Consider the following 21,406-nt stretch of genomic DNA (forward strand, 5'->3'; position numbering starts at 1 on the left):
ATCATATGTCAAAGAAGTGATAAAATAATATATGAGTTACGCTCCTTTTATAGGGAAAGAGAATTGAATTTCAATCTCTCTAAGACCAAGGTCATGGTCTTGCATACAAGTGCAAAAGGGCACTTTTATGCTTGTTAACAATGACATTGTGGATCTTTAAGCCTAAAATTTTATGCAAATTAGGAATAAAGATAAGAGTAGATGGAGCATTTACAGCCATGTATAAAAGACATGAATCTAAAGATTTCCAATTATGTAAATGTGATTGATCTCTCATTTTGTGAGATTAACATTGGGGCATCCAAGTTATATTAAGGTGTCCATATGGATGAGAGGAGCCATCTAGTAGTCTTGTAACACCACATTTTGCCTGCACTAGAAGTGATGGATATAGATGTCTTTAAAGGGGCTAGGAGCCATCTATTAGTCTTGTAATACCAAACTTTTCGCACACTAGCCACTTGAAAGATGAAGCGAGTGAAATGTGGAGAGAATCATTGGGCACTGTGATCAAAACTTAAATATCGTCAACCTAAAGTTGTGAGGCACCAGATTATGCTAGTATAATCTTGTGTGCATTTGAGGGTTTGCTTCTATTTATCCTAAAGAAAATAGTGATTTGAAATTACACAATATTTCCCTAATCCTATGTGTTAAAATGTGGCCTTAAAATTGTGTTCATACATAGCTAAAGGACAAACCATAGAGTCAAACAAGTAGGAACTTTGTTTATGGGTCTTGAAAATGAGCTCAAAAACATTTCCTCTCTAAGAACGCCAAAGAGTCATAACATTTACTAAGTTGAGCTTTAGTAGTTCTCAGGATGGTCAAATGTGGGCTTGAAAAGGCCAACCACGCCTAAGTATGTGTAATTGTTCACAACTTCCACTGTATATCCTCTACAACTAAAATTATAATCGCACACTCACCTAGAGCTCGCAAGATCGTTCGTTGGGTGATTTTCATTCATAGGTCTTACTCAAAATAAACAACCTTCATACTTGCACAAAAAGTATCACTTAATCTCAACAACTATCCTAAGAACACCTTCAAAAAAATAAACTTATGGGAAGTATACTTATTCATTGGATAATGAGGGCAATCAAGAGTGGTTGAGATTGACGAATTGTTTGATTGCACAATGAAACTTGGGGTATTAGCATCCGATTCCATGCATTTGACTACTTCTAGAAGACCTCTTCAAATTAGCTTCATACTAGATCAATGCTAGAACTTTGGGGTATTAGCATCCGATTGCATGCATTTGACTTCTTGTATACTTCTAGAAGACCTCTTCAAATTAGCTTCATACGAGATCAATGCTAAAAATTCCACTTTCACTTACTTCATATCTTATTGCAAACGTCAATTATTTTAGCTCATTCATTTCTTGTAACCTTATGCCATTTTATGTTTTGTTTGGTTAATGTCTCTCTCTCTCTCTCTCTCTCTCTCTCTCTCTCTCACACACACACACACATGCTTGCTTTCCTCTCCACTTTCTTATCAATGTCGTGCTGAGAGGAATAGAGCTACTCATGAGCAAAAACGTGTATGCGTACAACATCTCAACTTATGGAGGGGGATGCATCCTCAAACACAAAGTATTTTCACTAGCTTAATTGAACCTAAGCTCATAGATTTATCTTTTCTATGAGAATTTTATCTAAAATGAAGAACCCCATTACTTTTTGCAAGCAACCAAAGAAAACGATATGCCTTCTTACTATGCTTACAAACTCAAAGTTAAGCTATAAGCTAGTAAGCTCCAAAGAGAGAAAACATGTGAATTAAGAAAGCATTGAGTGTCTCAAGTGATAGAAAACAACAATAGGGAATTTAATAACACCATACGAGAAATGAGGTGTTTTTTTTTAAGAATCTACACGGGCACTCCCATGGTAAAGAAATGAGTGCCAAGGATGAGATTGCTCAAGAGCATAAGCAACACGATAGAGGAGGGGCTCCTGAAGATAGTTAGCCACAAGCATGACACTGAGCGGCAAAGCCACCTCCTCCTTTGAAACCATACCTCTCCCAGAAGCGAGATTCACAGTCGGATGGCCTGTCAAATTCGTCGCCATGGTGTTTGCAACATACCCAAAAGCCACCTCATCATGTTGTGCAACTAGCTCAGCTGATGCTGCCTCATAGTCTTCCCGTGTGGCAAGGTGCCTTGGCAGCTTTTTGGCTTTGATTGGAGTGGTGGGCATCAATAGAACCTCGTATTCAGCCAACATCGCATTGTAGCAATCAATTAATTGATGCTTACATACCTCACCCACCTCTGCAACATCTTGATTGTGTTGCCGTAACCACTCTCCCACAAGCACTGCTTTTCGAAATGGAACACTCCAACTAGCAAAAGCACAAATGTAATCAAACCTCAAAACTATGAAGGCATTTCAATGTGAATTTATGTTGCTTCCCCAACTAATTTCTATTTTAGAATGCACGTTTCTTATTTGAAAGATGTGATTTCATCATTTTGTAAGAAAAAAGAATATAGAAAGACACAAAGTATGACCAACCTTAAGGCTATAGAAGAGATCATAGAGTGGACCAAGGGTGGGGGTCTGCACAAAACAGATGATACTTTGCCAAAAACAATGCAACACCCCCCTATAGACGCAAAGGCATTATCTTGTCGTCGTATATTAGGCCCGTTACACATACCCCACCGTCCATGTATGGGCAGGGGAGATTGCCTGCCCATGAATTATGGGCGGTGGATACCCCCACCACATCAGCATGGGCAGGCAGGGGTATGGCGATGTGTAACGGGCCTTAGAATATACAGGCAAGTGCATGTGGCACCGTCAGATCTAAAACAATTTCAGCATGGCTCACGTGCACAAAAATAAAACAATTTGTCAGCATGGCTCACGTGCACAAAAATAATAATATAACGCTCACTTTGTGTGCACTCGGCTGCTTACCTGCCAACGTTTTCTAGAAGTTTGGTTCGCAAGAACATTGCTCGATCCCATTCCTTGCCTTGATCATCAGTTCCAACAAGTAGATCGGACGTGGCCGAATGGAAGAGCTCCTCCACGAAGTTTGGCACAACATAGCACATCCAGATTGCAGATGCTACACTGTGTAGTGGCAAGGACACAGTCTCCACGATAGCACCGAGCTCCTCCTCTAGGAACTTCGCAGCATCCAAGGAAGCTTGTGCCACATCAGCCTCCATGGTGGGAAAGAGGAATCCCTCCTTGACGACCCCTATGCGAATGCCCTGGATGCTTTTCTTGATATCGGCGAGGTAATCCACACGTGCCATATTTCTGACAGTGTCATTGGCTCTTTCATCAAGGGCATCCCATCCAGCGAGGACGTTCAACATCAAGGCATTGTCTTGGACGGTTCTAGTGATGGGGCATGCATGGTCGATGGGGGGGAACAAGCTGTCTATGAGGGTGTAAGGCACTAGGCCATGGGTGGGTTTACAAGAGACAAGGCCGGTGAGGGCACTTGGGATACGGCAAGAACCACCTTGGTCACACCCTATAGAGAGGTCGGCTTCATGGGAGGCAACCAAAGCACCACAACCGCTACTGCTACCGCCGGCATGGTACTCTAACGCGAGGGGGTTTGCAACGGGGCCAGCAGAGGCTGTGTGGGAGGCTCCGGAGAAGCACATGAATTCACACTGGGCTTTGCCCACGATGCAGGCGCCCGCGGAGAGGCAGCGGGCGATGAGGGGGGAGTCGTGGAGGGGTGTGAAAGGGAAGGGCGTTCCGCAGCACATGGGGAGGCCTCTGATGGGGATGTTGTCTTTGATTGCAACACGCTTGCCCTCGAGTGGCAGAGGGGAAGGGGAGCTCCCTGTGCCAGGTGGAGACAATTGGCAAGTTACAGTCCACGCTCCGCATGGGTTTTGGGGGCCAGAAGCAGGCACCGCCTGGAAGGCCCTCTTCTCTTCTTCTCCTGCATGTTGCTGTAGCAAAGGGCGGCTTTGTTTCTCCTTTGTTGTCGTTTGGGGCCTCCTTCTTGTTGGCTTTTCTCCTACCACCTTCCTAAGCCCCTGGCAGCAGCCGCTTAGCACATCGCACACCAGTTCATGGTACACATCTAGTTGGTGGGCTGGCAAGGCATAGCCGAAGCTAGCCTTGGAAAGCTGCGCTAACTCCTCAGCTGTGGGCACCTTGATCGCTAGGCCCTGTGAACCCCCCTCCTCCTCCATTGAGAATGCCCCAAAAGTGATCGTGGGGTGCGAGGAGTACCTCGAAACCATCCCCAAGATATTTTACCACTTTGGGGCTTTCACTACGGCATCTGCACATAGCTATCACTGGCCCAAGAATTCTATGCCAGTATTCAAAGCTAATGTTGAAAGCATAGCCAAACCTTTTTTTAAATAAAGAAATATGTTTTTCCCCATATGTTTTTTTTAAAATATAATGGGGATGCATTAAGGAGACAAGGCACTCCATGACCCATCGATGGATTAATGCATAAATTGTTCTTGTTGCTTCTCAAAAACACTTAGAGCTTTGTTAATAATATTTCACATAAATTCCGCTACAATTTCTTTCTTGTCAAGATGATTAACCCGTCCAACTACACTTTAGTTACATATTATAAACAAGAAAAAGAAACCAAATGCAACTACTATCAAACCATACAATTGTCAACTTTTTAATGGTGTAATATGTTAGAAATGACAAAAGTGCACTCACCCTTTACTACGCTACGAATGGTATATCTTTACATCATGAGCAAATTATCTAGATTTGATGTTTATATTGAATCCAAAAACTCACATGATTGAAACGTACTTATTTTTATGATAAGAGTTAAACAAGGATATAAGATTTTAAATTTGCATCTTGCAACCAAACTGATTGCATACTCTCTTGGAAAATTTAGTTTGCAACACCTTTATTAAAAAAATATTGGATTCTTAAATGTGGAAGCTTGATCACAATGTCTTGTGAACCTTCCCCTAGTAAAAAACAATGCCCAAAAATGATGGCAAAAAGAGGTGAATAATAATCCCCAGAAATGATGGTAGAAAGAGGTGAATAGTACCTCTAAAAGATCCTAATATATTGTATTACTTTGGTTTCTCCTTCCCAAGAGTTCCCAAAGATTTCTAAGCCCTTGTATGATTGAGACATTTCCAACAACCTAATACCCCCTTTCAGATTACCCAAGCCTAGAACTCGTATTGAACAAGCTAGATAACAAGGCTAGGCAACAAGACTTGGGGTTTCATAATAGATCTATAAGTGTTTCAATTGAAAGAAAAAAATCGTGTACACTTTGAGGACACTTTTGGTCAAGCAACTTCCAAGCATGTAGGTGAAATTTTAGTGTATGTGCTTGTCTCATTCCATGTGAGCTAAAGTGTCAAAAACAATCACCATAATGTTGCATTTCCAATGTCCATTATGCACATAATGCGTATTAAGCTATGCTCCCTGGCTGCTGCTTTGCCAACCTGTGTAATGATGGGTGTGCCCCTCCATCCATTTTGTACTACATTAGATATTGTGTTCTTCCTATGAGTAGAATAAGTTTAAAGTTATTTAACTCATGGGCTTTCATGATGGCATTCACCATAGCTGTTCATTAGGCCAATAATTCCATGCTAGTATCTATCATTAGGCCAATAATTCCATGCTAGTATCTATCATTGGGCCATCCATAGCTATCACTAGGATGAGAGTTATATGTTAGTATATCACTAGGCCAAGAATTCTAGGCATGTACCTATCCTTTAAATTGAAAGAAAGGATGAGAGTTATATGTTAGTATATCACTAGGCCAAGAATTCTAGGCATGTACCTATCCTTTAATTGAAAGATAGAACATGTCACTACAATGATGATGAGACATGAGTGAACTTGTTTTAAACATCTAAAAATCCATTTTGTTGTAATGAATTTATGTTTGCTTTAAATATTTTACTTTAGAAAATAATATTTTTTACAAGATGCATGTTCCTCATTTGAAAGATGGATGGTTTTGAAAGATGCATGTTACTCAATTGAAAGATGAACGTTTTTGATATAGTGATGTCGTTATTTACAACTTGGGATAGCTATGCTTATTTCAAAACACTTCATACCTAATGCTAAAAGTCTATAAGCACCCTAGCCAAGATAGTGACCCTCGAATCTTTAAAAAGGGAAGTTTTTTTCCCAAAAAAATATATGGCTAAGATTAAGAATAGATGTAAAGAAATATATTTTTGCCTTGGCTAAAAAGTCTATGGTCAAGTCCAAGCATCAAGGTATTTTTCCCCTTTTTGAAAAATACATGCTCAAGCTTGAGCATTAAGACAAATTTAAACAACTCACCTTTGGCCAAATTGATAATAATAAGAAACCTCTAAACTAATGATTTCTTTTTCAAGGGATATTTAAACAACTCACCTTTGGCCAAATTGATACTAAAAGACCTTTAAAATTTTAAAAGAAACATTTTTAGCTACCCATAGGCCCCATAGACGATAAAATTCTCTCTCTCTCTCTCTCTCTCTCTCTCTCTCTCTCTCTCTCTCTCTCTCTCTCTCTCTCTCTCTCTCTCTACGCCAAGGTCATGTCAAACTATAAACCACTCATGTAAAATGTTATCTTTGTATAAAGAAGCAAGGGATAAATTTTGTAAGGAAACATAAAAGTGAAAGTAGAATCGTCACATTTCAAAGCACTGAATTGGAAAAAGAAGTGGATAGTAAATAATATTACTTTGCAAACTTTGATTGTAAATTAATGGTTGTCCACCCATCCGTTGTGCTCCGGGTAAGGAGCTTTAATGGTGGTGACATAGATAGACTTGGACATAGGATGTATTGCTTACAAGAGTGCTTGAGTACAATGAACACGATGATGAACAAAGGGTGCTAAACTTTTATATAATTCCCAAGGCTGGCAAGGATATGGGTTGACCATGTTAGCCAACCCATGATCAACCAACCATATCGTCCGATAAGACCATAGAAGACTAGAATTGCGTGTCTCGTAGGAACTTTTTGTAGCATCTACGGCCATCTAAAATTGTATGGACCCTCCAACAAGCCACATAACTCAAGAACAATGTTTCCTCTCTAACACACTTCACAAATGCAATCACATAGCCTGTATTTTTGTGGTTAGATAGCCTGAACTTATGTGGTCACATAGCTTGCATAATCATACATCCTACTTGGTAGAGTCCAAGTCTACAAAAGCCGTCTCCTAACCATCCAATCATATTTGGCCTCCACCACCACAAAACTGGGAACTATTGATGGGTGCTGCCCAAGTGCTCATTATCATCGCTACTCCTCATATTGGAGGCCTTAGAAAATAGAGCACATCCATCACACCCACATTGATAACACAAGGGTGGAGCATCAAGAAAGTATTTTCGAACACCTCCCCTCAATATGCACCTCTATAGGTGAACTACCTCTTCATTCCAATGCCAAGTTAATGAACTACCTCTTCATTCCAATGCCAAGTTAATGAAGGTGGTGCTCCAAAAATATAACCCAAGAGAATTTATGAAAATATATGCATAATTCTATATTGTTGAGGCAATATATAAGCTCCACCTCTCCATCCATGATACGTTCAAGCACATAATGATACTATCTCTCTCAATGTTCTTCATGCAAGCATGAAACATCGGGTTCTTGGGTAATTGCCATCATGCAACTCTGGTTGTTGCATAACAACATTTCCACCCGTTGCCTCCTTTGATGAGCAACACCCGTGTATCCCAAAATTCGTCTTAACTAGACTTCCTCACATGAATCAAAGCATGCTGCCTTCACTCAGCCTCTCTAGAAGAAAGTGACATTGTAGGCTAATTTTTGTTGATCCAAGACCTAATCAAAAAAATAGTAAATAGAAATATATTTTTTGCTATTAACACTCCCACCCAATCAAAAAAGTAGTAACTAGAAATAGATTTTTTACTAGTATAATCTCCTACCCAATTTGAGTCACAAAATTTGGTCAAGGTATTGCTCGATGTGTAGGTGATACCATGCCCACCAATGGCACTTTGATGTTAACACTCGGCATCCATGCCTTCATGAGTGGTTCTCTTGGGGATAATTTGAGAACTTGTTGACTAATTCTAAGGCTGATGTTAGGTTGTGTATTGCACAAAAAAATTAAACACCCCACCAACTTCATGTACTCCTTCATATGCACAAGTGGAGAAGCATCAGTTACTACATGGTCATGGTGAGTGTCCATACCGAGTATTGATGGATGTCTTTGGGATATCTTGCTCATTAATCCTGGTCTGATAATACCCTGATATTTGAGATCTATCTTTGTGAAGATCTGGGTTCCACTTAGCCTGTCCAGAAGCTCATCAATTCTTAGAATAGGATACTTATTCTTAACTGTCAGCGCTAATTTAGACCTCTGTAGTCCACACAGAGTCTAAGCGTTTCATCTTTCTTTTTCAGAAAGAGAACTCGCGCATCCCAAGGTGAAACACTGGGTCTTACAAACCCGTGTTCCAATAGCTCTCTAAGCCGTTCCTTGAGTTCAATGGGTTCAAGAACTGGCATTTTGTACGTGCACAGGGCCACTGGCTGAGCTCCTGGAGTCAATTCTATCACATGATCTACTTCCCGAATTGGAGGCATCTCTGCTAATTATGCTGGGAATAAATCATCATATTCACTTAATCATTCAGGTTCTTTAGCTTTTAACTTTGAGTCTACCGGATTCATTTTGACAAGATAAATGCGCTGTTTCTTTCTAAGTCCTTTTAGTAACTTAGAAGCTTTTACTAACTGCTGCAGACTAGGGGATCCTGAAATTCCGGTTCCTTGAACTTTGTTTCCGTGAAGGTCACGGAAGGAAATGGTTCCATTATGACAGTGAATGTCAGCTTGATGTTTGTGGAGCGAATCCATTCTAAGGATCCCGTCGAAAACTCCCAAAGGTATAACTCTAAATTGACAATCAGTTAAACTCCCATCTAGATTGAACTGAATACGTTCTGTTTCAAGGTGAGTGAAAATAATCTTCTCACTACTTGCATAGGTTTCCCTGATTACTGATCTAAGACTAGCTTATGCAAGCATCCAGGGGAAATGAATGAATGAGAACTATCTGAATCAATCAAAAGCTTAAAAGGTTTACCTTGATACTCTGTCGGAGTATGGATGACTGAGAACTGGTTAGGCCCTTGGTTTTTAATTGCAGCATAGATCTGCCCTCTTTCCTCTTCTACTATATCTAAAATTGTGACTGCTCTGGCTGCTGCTGCAGTCTAAGCGGAACTCTTTCTCTTTGGTTGCCCTAGTTCTGGGAAGGAGTTCTGAGGTTACTCTGGACAGAGGTAGATGGCTGGAGTTCTTCTGGGGTTTCCCTGGCTTGGGCGAGACGGACCTTGACTAGATTGGTATGAAGGAGTTGGTCTCTAAACTCGGGGTCCTTGACTTCCCTGTCCCCTTAACATGGCAGGAGAGTCGGGCAGTCTTTCAGCTGGTGATCAAAACCTTGGCATCCAAAACATCGGTTTTCACTTCTGAGCTCATCCCTCTGATTTCTTGAAAGAGGTGGGGCTCCTGAGAAAGTATTCTGGGGGAAGGATCTTCCTTCACTTCGGAATCTTCCTGCATCCTGATTCTGATTCGGGCCTTGTTGCCTCTTCGGGGGTGGAAAGTTTGACAATGCAATCATGCCAAAGACAAGATATATTTATATAAAAAGTTTATACATGAGTCAAACTGGCTCTCTCATTCATTTCCTTTATTCTGCCGATGATCTAGAATTCGGCCTTCCAGTCTCTACATGCTAGGCAAAACCCTATGGGACCATACACCTCATCGTCGGCACTGGTGGCGAGGACTCAAGCCGGCCTGTCGCTCTCTCAGGCTCCATCGCTCGATCCTCCCGCCCCTCAGAGGGATGTCTGCACACTAGGGTGGGCTTATTTACCGCACTAGCCTGGGCCCTCAGAACTAGGCAGCCTCATAATCTCTCGCCTCAATCGGCGATCCTTATTCTCCCAATGGTATGAGGGATACCTTGGGCCATTCTCGGGCTTTGCTAACGACGCTGCCCGGCTACACAAGCACGGAACGGAGTTAGCGTTGAAGCAAAAAAAAATGTTGAATTCTAAAGATAACAACTTCAATGCAATTTATTAACCACAGCATTCACAATTCGTGAAGATAACAATTTCAATGCAATTTATCGAATACAGCATCACATAATTCGTAACTTCATACAATTTTTATGTTGTCATTTTAAAAGGAAAAGATACCATTCATTAATACTAATTTAAGGAAATTCTCTTCTTTTGAAAATTAACCAAGCTAACCTAGCCTTGAGGAGCTTGAAAAGGGAGGGCTGGAGCCTTGAGGAGCTTGAAAAGGGAGGGCTGGAGCCGCATTGGGAGCATCTTCCCTCATCTCGTTATTGCACGCTCCTCTTGAGGCAATATTTTGACGTCTCCGAGAAGAGGCCATCTTAGGTGTTGCCTTGTAGAGCTCGTTGCTGTTGCGATCGAAACGCTTTAGTCCAATCTGAATTCTGAGCTCGTTTGCTCACCGTATGAGTAAAAGAATATGGCGCACGAACCCTTTCTTGAGGCAAAAAACCCTTATTAAAGTCTACGCAAATGGGGGGAATTGTGAGATGTCCTTAAGGGCAAAAACGTGGAGAGGGCTGGGAGGGGCTACTGGAAGTCTCTTCACACGGGGGGGAGAAGAGTTAAGGACACTGCCTCTAAGGAAGAGGGGGATGGAGGAATTTTAGCTTATCTGAAAAGAGCCAAATGAGGGGGTGTGAGAGGGGTGGCTGTACTGCAGCAAGTATGCCACTTAGGGACGGGCAGCGGTACGAACGACGGTACAACAGGGCATATGCAGCACAGAGATGCGTGCCGTCTGTGGAGCACCCCGGGGGTTTATATAGCTGAGGGGTGAGAGTACGGGCGTTGCGCAAAGCAAGGACGAAAGGACGGTGTACCGTCAAAGCCTATGGATCAGTGGCCTGCATGGGTCTAGGGGAAAGGTACAATGTCGGTTGTCCGGGAAAGGAGTGGTACGCATGTACCTTATCTGGTCTAGGGCAGCATGGGTGTCCACGTAGGGGTACGTGGGGACCATACAGTGGGCGATCGTTCTTTGGTTCTTGGGCGGCCATCGTACGGGCAACCTAGTAAGTGTGTACAGACTAAATTTTGGAGCGGGGTACCTAAATTTGGGACGCTCGCCTCGATTTGCGTGCCGGACCGTCGCCCCGGGGAGCAAAAAATTTTTTTATCCGAGAGATTCTCCTGGTCGTAGGGGTTCAGACCGTTCGTCAATCGGACGCCTGGTTGTGCATTTATTAAGGTTTAAAGGTCGTCGTTTTTTAACTAAAATGACTGAAATTTGCGTATAGGCTTGATCCGATGTCCGTTTTGGATGCTGTAAAATCCTATGTTAAGGTAAAGTCGCATGCAGATTCCAAATTTGGGCTCAAAATTTGAAGATTCTAAGTAGAAATGACTCAAATTATAAAATCATTGATTTTTATGCCATAAAAACTCATAATTACATGGACATTCTTTATTAGTGAAGATGGGTATGTTACATCCTTCCTCCCTTAAAGAAATTGAGATGTCCTCATCTCGTCATGAATTCGGGATAATCTTTTAAGAGTGTAGCTTCATCTTCCCAAGTTGCATCCTCTTCAGGGTAATCTTTCCACTGTATTAGATATTCTACAAGAGTTCGATTTCGGAGTTGCCTTTCCCTAGAATCTATGATGCTACTGGGCTGTAATTCAAGGACTCCTTGAGTAGGGATTACAACTTGTTCATCATCAAGAATATGATCGAGACTGGGGACATATGGTTTTAACAAACTTACATGAAATACATTATGAACTTTTATATATGGGCTGGGAGTTGGAGTTTATAGGCACTTTTACCTAGACACTTGATAACTCTATAGGGACCACAATACCTAGGGCTGAGCTTCTTATATTTCCCAAGTGATAGAGAACTTCGTTTGGGTCGCACTCGTAGGAGGACTTTGTCTCCTTCCTTGAAGATCCTTTCAGACCTCTTGTTGTTGTCAGCATAATGCTTTTGTCGATCTTGGGCAGCTTTAATATCCTTTTGGATTGCCTTGGTTTGTTCCTCCATTTCTTCGAGCATTTTCCTGGATGCCTCAACTCTTATGGTTGGATCAGAGAAATTTAGAGGAGATAGGCATTCTTGCCCCATAGAGTGCCTTGATGAATGGTGACATTCCTATGCTTTGATGATAAGACGCATTGTAAGCAAATTCTACCAGAGGAAGGTATTGAATCCACCTTCTTGGTTCCCGTCCACAGTATGCTCTGAGAATGTCTTCAATTACTTGATTGACTCTCTCAGTCTGGCCATCCGTCTCTCTGGATGATATGCTATGATAAAGCAAAGTTGAGTTCCCAGGGCTTGAAATAAAGACTACCAGAACTTTGAAGTGAAGTCAGAATCCCGATCACTTACTATCCTTTTTGGGAGACCATGAAGTTTGAGGACTTCCTTGATGAATATTCGAGCAACATCATAAGGTGAGCTACTTTGGTAAGTAAGTCCACTACTACTAGAATGGAGTCATATCCTCCTTGAACAGTGGGGAGACTTGTGACAAAATCCATACTAACGCACTCCCACTTCATTTGGGGAATATCTAAGGGTTGAAGTTTTCCAGGCATCTTGACCCTTTCAGCTTTGATCCTTTGGCATGAGAGACATTGCTTCAAGTACCGAAGCACATAATTTTTCAAGCCTGCCCAATGAAAGCTCCTTCTTACAACATTTAATGTTTTTGCATAGCCTGGGTGTCTTGCAGCACAGCAGGGCTATCATGAGCTTCATGGAGGATTAGTTTGTTTAAAGCAGGATCCTTAGGGATACATAGCCTGTGATTGAAGTAGAGGCTTCCTTCATGAGTGGAGTATCCCTTGATTATATTCTTCTCTTTCTCTGAATTTTCCCCTTCTTCTACTAACTTCATCATTCTTTGATAATCTGGATCATGAGATGAGACTTCTTCCACCTTGACCAGAATGGGATTATTTGGCATTGAAATAGCACTCAAGAAAGATTTGCGGACGACTAAGTGCATCTGCTCTACCACATTATCTTTCCCAGGGCAGAATTTAATGTCGAAATCATATTCTTGTAGAATTTCAATCCATCTCCTTTGCCGCATGTTGAGGTTAGGCTGGGTGAAGATCCACTTTAGACTTTTGTGATCAGTTATAAGGTGGAATTTGCCCCCCAAGAGATAATGTCTCTATAATTTGAGGCAACGAACAACTGCTAAGAGCTCCAAATCATGGGTGGCATAGTTTGCTTCATATTGCTTCAGCTTGCGGGAAGTATAAGCGACTGGTCTTCCTTCTTGGCCTAAGACACCACCAAGTGCTAGACTACTAGCATCAGTAACCACTTCAAATTCCTTGGCGAAATCAGGAAGTTTCAAGACTGGGGCCTAAGTGATAATGACCTTGAGTTGATCAAAACTGTTTTGATGGATTGGCAGCAGGCAGCCACACTATTTTGCAATCCTTCTTAAGAAGATCCGTCAAAGGTGCAGCTACCAAGGCATAATCTTTGATAAAAATCCTCTACCATCCCGTGATTCCCAAAAACCCACGAACTTCACGAACTGATTTAGGGGGTGGCCATTCTAGAATATCCTTGACCTTGGCAGGGTCTACTGAGATGCCATCTTTGGAGATGATGAATCCAAGATACTCAATTTGATGAGTAAAGAAGGTACATTTGCTTTTCTTGGCATAGAGTTTGTGTCTGCACAACAATTGCAGAACTCTACGCACATGCTCCTCATGCTCTTCCATTGATTTGGAGTAGATTAAGATGTCATCAAAGAAAACAAGCACAAATTCATCCAAGTAAGGACGGAATATATATTGCATTAGGCGGTTGAAGGTTGCAGGAGCATTAGTTAACCCGAATGACATTACAGTAAACTCATAGTGGCCATAACGGGTATTAAAGGCTGTTTTGGGTATATCTGCTTCCTTGACTTTGATCTGATAGTAACCAGATTTGAGAAGACTTGGCCCCATGAAGCCTGTGAAGAAGTTCGTCAATGCGAGGGATAGGATACTTATTCTTGACAGTGACTTGATTTAGCCCTCGATAATCTATGCAGAGGCGGAGAGTCCCGTCCTTCTTCTTTTGGAAAAGAACAGGTGCTCCCCAAGGAGAGCTACTGGGGCATACAAATCCTTGTTCAATGAGTTGGGAAAGTTGCTTCCCTTAAGTTCAATGGCTTCAAGAAGGGACATTTTATAGGGAGTTTTTGAGATAGGTTGAGCTCCAGGGATCACCTCGATTTCATGATCGACTTCTCGAGGAGGCGGTAACCCTATAAGCTCGTCAGGGAAGATGTCAGAGAATTCTTGGAGCCAAGATGGTTCTGTCTCCATACTAGGTTCAATGACTTTGTTGAGTTTGACTAAGAAAACTTGCTGACCCTTATGTGTTCCCTTGAGAAGATGTTTTGCCTTGACTACCCTAGATTTAGGTTTTCCTGTGATCCCCTGAACAGATATTACTTGGCCATGCTCATTTTCAAAAGTGATACTCCCCTGAACAGATATTACTTGGCCATGCTCATTTTCAAAAGTGATACTCCCCTGGTTACAATGAATGCTAGCTTTGTTTGCAATTAACCAGTCCATCCCAAGGATTCCATCATAAATTCCTAATGGTTGGCAAGACTCTAAAGTGGCCATGAGTTTGCTCATTACCCAGCTCAAAATCAAGGTTTCCTATAGAGTGGCAAGATACTACTTCTTTTCCACTGGCTAACTCTACAATCATTCTTCTAGCTGTTTTTTGACCCAAGTTTAATTTTTGTAATCACCTAGGAGAAAGGAATGAATGGGTACTGCCACAATCAATCAAAAGCTGAAATGGCTTACCGTGTGATGAGTGGCGGGGGTTTAGATTACACCAAATTATTTATTCGGACCTTGGTGTTCTACTGCCGCATGGACGGTGGCGCGCTCTTCTTCAGCCGTTTCCAAGGTCGGTTCTTCACTTATAACATAGACAGTCCTAGCAACTGCTCCTCTGTGGCCTCTGCCGCCCACGGCCACTGCCTCCTCTTGCACCTTGGTGGATAGGGGTTCCACGGCTTTGATTTCCTCTACTTCCTCTACTTCCTTGGGGAAATGATGTTGCCAACTTGGGACAGTTGGCTCTAAAGTGTCCTGGCTCATTGCACTCAAAACACAAAGGGCCTTCTCTGGAAGAAGCAGCATATGAGCGGGGGACAAAAGAGTTGCCTTGTCGCCCTCTGTTGTAGTAGGGAAAATTATATTGGGGCTTCTTGTAGGGTTGATCTTTAAGATTTGCCTCAGGGTAAGATCTCTTTTGATTCTTCGGTTTGTTAGCCTTCATTTCTTTCATCACAAGGGGCTTTGCTCGTATGAGAGCATCCTATAATGTGCTTGGCCTCATTGCTTCAAGGCAGGAATCTAAGGGTTCATTTAGCCCTTGGCAGAAACGAGCCACTTGTTGGGAAGTAGTCATAGCTGGGGCATACTTCCGAAGGGTGATAAATTTGGAATAGTAGTCCTCAAGAGTTAAGCTGCACTGCCTAAGACTAAAAAACTCATTCATCTTTATGGATTCATGGGATGGGGGAAGATATCTTTCCTTCACTGCCTGCTTGATGTCTTCCCATGTTTGAGAATGCTCGGTGACTTCCTTGTAACGACACCACTGTTTCCACCAGAGCTTAGCATCTTCGATGAGGCGAAACCGTGCGAGCATAGACTGATTTGCTACTCTAGTACTGGCGGCAAAGAAATAATCATCCATCGCCTCAATCCGGACTTCAACATCCTTCTCAACCTTTGAACCTTCTCCTTCTCCTTTAAAGGAGGGAGGTTGCATTTGCTTGAGCAGGAGCTTCTTCTCTTGGGTATGAGTGTAAAGCGCATTGGGAAGTGGAGGGTGGTCGTCCTGGCCAACATTATAAAAACAATTTTAAGATTACAAGATTCATATTTGCACAACGCTTATTTTTAGAGAGTAAAACATTGAAATTATTTTATTTTCAAATATTTACAAGGACAGGTTTTATTACAAAAATCTGAGACTAATATAATTAGTCTTATTTGCTATCAAGGGAAATTCCTAGGCTTGACTATGACATAAGGGTAGAGCGGTCCACATAGGTGAAATATGGGGGTTCCGCTGTAGTTTTTAAGACTCTAAAAACTGATGGTAAGGGTGGTAAACTCTGGATTGGGCTAGATCCCAACACCGCTACTCTATCAGCAGGTAAGACCTGCATCACTTTGTCATACACCCAGCGATCTTGAGGTATGCAAACCCCATCTATAGTCACAGCGGTGTCGGCCCTGGGGGTACCGAGACGAACCAAAATAAGCAGATCATCTTCAGCTTCTCAATCCAACGAATCCGCTTAAGGTCGGTGGTGGTGAGGTTCCCAATTTGATCTGCTCAGATGAAGAAGTATCTCGGTCCACAACTCCAGAAATCTCTACCCCATCCTCTTTGAATACGAGAGAAATGAGGGAGGGATATCTTCTCTAATATCTGCACCATGGTGTCATGGAACTTGAAATTGGAGGAGTGACTAGCAGTCTCGAAGATGCATTGGAAAACTAGAAACTTGGAGTAGGCATCTTCCTCTTCCTACAATCATTCAATATCAATTCAACTTATTTGTTCTAGTAGGATGTTTTTACTAGTTAGCATTATGTTAGGTAAAACATTTATTATAAAACAGTCCTTAAATGGCAATTCCTAGGAGCTAAACTCGCTCTGATACCAATTGTTAGGTTCCTCCCTTCTAAAATGGGAGAAACACTTAAGATAGTCCACTAAGTCTTATCTTGGAAAAATTTCCTATTCATCGACACCTTGACGCTGTAGAGATTCAAGGATACGATTCATAGGTATGACCTAGCTCTATCCCACAGGGGGAGCGTGATTTCCTAAACATCAAATCACCCATAGGGCAATTGATCATAAATTGGGCAACTACTAGACTTGATTTCTAGAGACAATGCTTTTTTCCTCATCTTATGCAAGGCATAGCCACTGGCCTAGTCTTCTAGAATAGAGAACTGCACAAGAACCTAATTATCTAGCATAGGGCTTTCACTTAATCTGTTGGAAAGCTACCCGACTAATCGGGTCCACCTGTCCGTAGGATGGTGCCGTCGGGGCATTCCATCCTCCCACTTTCCACCCTACTCACGCATCAATTTGTTTTCTAATTAATCCTACCACACTGTTTGACATAAATAAACATATTCCTTAATTAAGGCTATTTTCACAAGGTTTGTTAAAACAGCCTTTTTACACAATGCAATCATGCCAAAGATAAGATATATTTATATAAAAAGTTTATATATGAGTCAATTCTATATAAGCCAAACTGGCTCTCTTATTCATTTCCTTTATTCTGCCGATGATCTAGAATTCGGCCTTCCAGTCTCTACGGGACCATACACCTCATCGTCGGCCACCGCCGCCCGCCGCTGGGACGAGGACTCAAGTCGCGGCCTGTCGCCCTCTCAGGCTCCATCGCTCGATCCTCCCGCCCCTCAGAGGGATATTTGCACACTAGGGTGGGCTTATTTACCGCACTAGCCTTGGCCCTCAGAACTAGGCAGCCTCATAATCTCTCGCCTCAATCGGCGATCCTTATTCTCCCAATGGTACGAGGGATACCTTGGGCCATTCCCGAACTTTGCCGACGCCACCCGGCTACACAAGCACGGAACGGAGTTAGCATTGAAGCCAAAAAAAATCTTGAATTCTAAAGATAACAACTTCAATGCAATTTATTAACTACAGCATTCACAATTCGTGAAGATAACAATTTCAACGTAATTTATCGAATACAGCATCACATAATTCGTAACTTCATACAATTTTTATGTTGTCATTTTAAAAGGAAAAGATACCATTCATTAACACTAATTTAAGGAAATTCTCTTCTTTTGAAAATTAACCAAGCTAACCTGGCCACCATTTACTTGAGGAGCTTAAAAAAGGGAGGACTGGAGCCGCATTGGGAGCATCTTCCCTCATCTCGTTATTGTGCGCTCCTCTTGAGGCAATATTTTGACGTCTCTAAGAAGAGGCCATCTCAGGTGTCGCCTTGTAGAGCTCGCTGCTATGATCGAAACGCTTCAGTCGGATCTGAATTCTGAGCTCGTTTGCTCACCGTATGAGCAAAAGAATATGGCGCACGAACCCTTTCTTGAGGCAAAAGCCCTTATTAAAGTCTATGCAAATGGGGGGGGGAATTGTGAGATGTCCTTAAGGGCAAAAACGTGGAGAGGGCTGGGAGGGGTTGCTGGAAGTCTCTTCACACGGGGGGGAGGGGGGAGGAAGAGTTTTAGCTTATCTGAAAAGAGCCAAATGAGGGGGTGTGAGAGGGGTGGCTGCAAGGGGCGGCTGTACTACAACAAGTACGCCACTCAGGGACGGACAACGGTACGAACGACGGTACAACAGGGCATACGTAGCATAGAGATGCGTGCCGCCTGTGGAGCACCCCGGGGGTTTATATAGCTGAGGGGTGAGGGTAAGTACGGGCGCTGCGCAAAGCAAGGACGAAAGGACGGTGTACCATCAAAGTCTATGGATCAGTGGCCTGCATGGGTCTAGGGGAAAGGTACGGTGCCGGTTGTTCGGAAAAGGAGTGGTACGCATGTACCTTATTTGGTCTGGGGTAGCATGGGTGTCCACGTAGGGGTACGTCGGGACCATACAGTGGGCGGCCGTCCTTTGGTTCTTGGGCGGCCATCCTACGGGCACCCTAGTAAGTGTGCACGGACCAAATTTTGGGGGGGATACCCAAATTTGGGGCACCTGTCTCGATTTGCGCCCCGGATCGCCCCGGGGGCAAAAATTTTTTTTTTTGGTCCGAGAGGTTCTCCTGGTCGTAGGGGTTCAGACCGTTCGTCAATCGGACGCCCGGTCGTGCATTTATTAAGGTTTAAAAGTCGTCGTTTTTTAAACTAAAATGACTGAAATTTGCATATAGGCTTGATCCGGTGTCCGTTTTGGATGCTGTAAAATCCTATATTAGGATAAAATCACGTGCAAATTCCAAATTTGGGCTTAGAATTTGAAGATTCTAAGTAGAAATGACTCAAATAATAAAATCATTGATTTTTATATCATAAAAACTAATTACATGGACATTTCTTTATTAGTGAAGATGGGTACGTTACATTTGTCTAGACATTTTGACTCTGATCAATGGGTCAGACCAAGTCAACGATGTAAGGTAATATTGTCCATACAAAGCTTTGAAAGGAATCATCCCAATGCTCCGATGATAAGAAGCATTGTAAGAAAATTTAACCAGATGCAAATTCGACCAGATGCAAATTCGACCAGATGCAAATGACTTAACCACTTCTTGGATTCCCTGCTACAGCATGACCTAAGAATATCTTCAATTACTTGATTCACCCTTTGTCGTCTGGCCATCTGTTTCGAGGTGATAGGCTGTGCTAAGATCCAAGAAAGTTCCTACTGCTTAAAAGGATGCAGTCCAAAATTTTGATGTGAATTTGGGATCTAGATCACTTACTATCCTCTTGGTGGGTAAACTGTGCAATCTGAAGCTCTCCTTAAGGAAAACTCTGGCAACATCCACTGCAGAGTATGTTTCTTTCACTGGAATTAGATGGGCAACTTTGGTTAGCCTGTCAACTACCACGAAAATGGAGTTGTAACCTCATTGCACTGAAGGTAATCTAGTGACAAAGTCCATACTGATGCATTCCCACTTCATCTGTGGAATGTCTAGAGGCTGTAGTTTCCCTGGCATCTTGACTCTCTCTGCCTTGACTCTTTGGCACAGCAAGTTTTTCCGCACATGATCAAGTACATCCTTTTTGAGTTCTGTCTAAAAGAAGCTTTTCTTCATAGATATATAGGTTTTTATAAACCCTGGATGTCCAGCTATCAGGCTATCATGGGCTTCTCTCAAAATTCTTCCCTTTATTCCCTCATCATTGGGGATACATAGCCAATTATTATAATACATGCATTCTTCATCTAGTTTGTATCCAAGAACTCCACTCATTTCTTGAGATGAGGAGTCTTGCTTTCCTGCATATCAAAAGGGTAGTAATAGGGAAAAAGAATTTGTCCTGCATGATTTTCTCCTTTGCTTTATTGATCAATGGATTTGACACCACTGTAATTGCAAGCAAGGAGGCTTTTCTGCTGAGCGCATCTGTAATAACCACATTTTCTTTCCCCGGCCGATACTTTATTTCAAAACCAAATTCTTGCACGGTCTGCATCCATCTCCTTTGTCGCATGTTGAGATCCCTTTGGGTGAAGATCCACTTCAGACTTTGATGATCTGTCATCAAGGTGAATCTTTGTCGTCCCAAAAGATAATGTCTCCACAACTTCAGAGCATACATTATTAAGAGTAACTCCAAGTCATGGATGGCATAATTCCTCTCATGTGTTCTGAGTTTTCTGGATTAATAGGCCACTGCATGACCTTCCTGCATTAGAGCACCGCCTAAGGCAAATCCACTCACATCAATAAACTACCTCAAAGGGTTTGGTAAAATCTGGCAATTTAAGGACAGGGTTGGTTATAAGGCTATCTTCAGCTTGTCAAAGCACTCTGACACATTGCAATCCATTGAAAAAGTGTACTTTTCTTGAGAAGGTTAGTTAAAGGGGATGGTATCTGAGCATACCTACGTATAAAGATCCTATACCATCCGGTTAACCCTAGGAATTCTTTGACTTCCTTTATTGACTTGGGTTCTGGCCATTCAACTACTGCATGGATCTTTGCGGGGTTAGGAGAAATCCCATCCTTTGACACTATGAATTCCAAGTATTTCACCTGGTCAACAGAGAAAGAACATTTGCTCTTATTTGCAAAGAGTTGGTGTTTCCTTAGGATTTCCAAGACCTTGCACACATGATCTTCATGATCTGTAGCATTCTTTAAGTATACTAAGATATCATCAAAGAAGACAAGAATAAAATCATCCAAGTATTCTCTGAGAATATCTTGCATAAGACTCGTCGGGGCATTAGTCAATCCAAACGGCATGACTATGAACTCATAATGCCCATAGCGAGTATTGAATGCTATCTTTGGGATGTCTTGCTCCTTGATTCTGATTTGGTAGTACCCGGATTTGAGATCTATCTTTGTAAACATTTGGGTACCACTTAACCAATCCAAAAGTTCATCAATCATAGGAATAGGATTCTTATTCTTAATTGTTAATTGATTCAGTCCTCTATAGTCAATACAGAGTCTTAACATTCCATCTTTCTTCTTTTGAAAGAGAACGGGCACATCCCAAGGTGAGACACTAGATCTGAGGAATCCCTGCTCTAACAGTTGTCTTAATTGTTCCTTAAGTTCTAAGGCTGC

General features: G+C 42.2%; 1 protein-coding gene across 1 annotated transcript; it reads right to left on the reverse strand.

The window, feature by feature from the left end:
* Window positions 1-1,762: 1,762 nt before the first annotated feature.
* LOC147639633 (uncharacterized) lies at window positions 1,763-4,239 on the reverse strand. Its single transcript, XM_086772421.1, has 2 exons — window positions 2,940-4,239; window positions 1,763-2,358 (listed from the first exon to the last, which is right to left on the reverse strand). Exons 1-2 carry the CDS (start codon window positions 4,187-4,189, stop codon window positions 1,875-1,877), a joined length of 1,734 nt encoding a protein of 577 aa, XP_086628547.1. The 5' UTR covers window positions 4,190-4,239; the 3' UTR covers window positions 1,763-1,874.
* Window positions 4,240-21,406: the final 17,167 nt, after the last annotated feature.

The sequence above is a fragment of the Cibotium barometz genome, chromosome 3 (genome assembly GCF_041138505.1).
Source record: "Cibotium barometz isolate CiBa-2024 chromosome 3, ASM4113850v1, whole genome shotgun sequence".
Taxonomy (NCBI): Eukaryota; Viridiplantae; Streptophyta; class Polypodiopsida; order Cyatheales; family Cibotiaceae; genus Cibotium; species Cibotium barometz.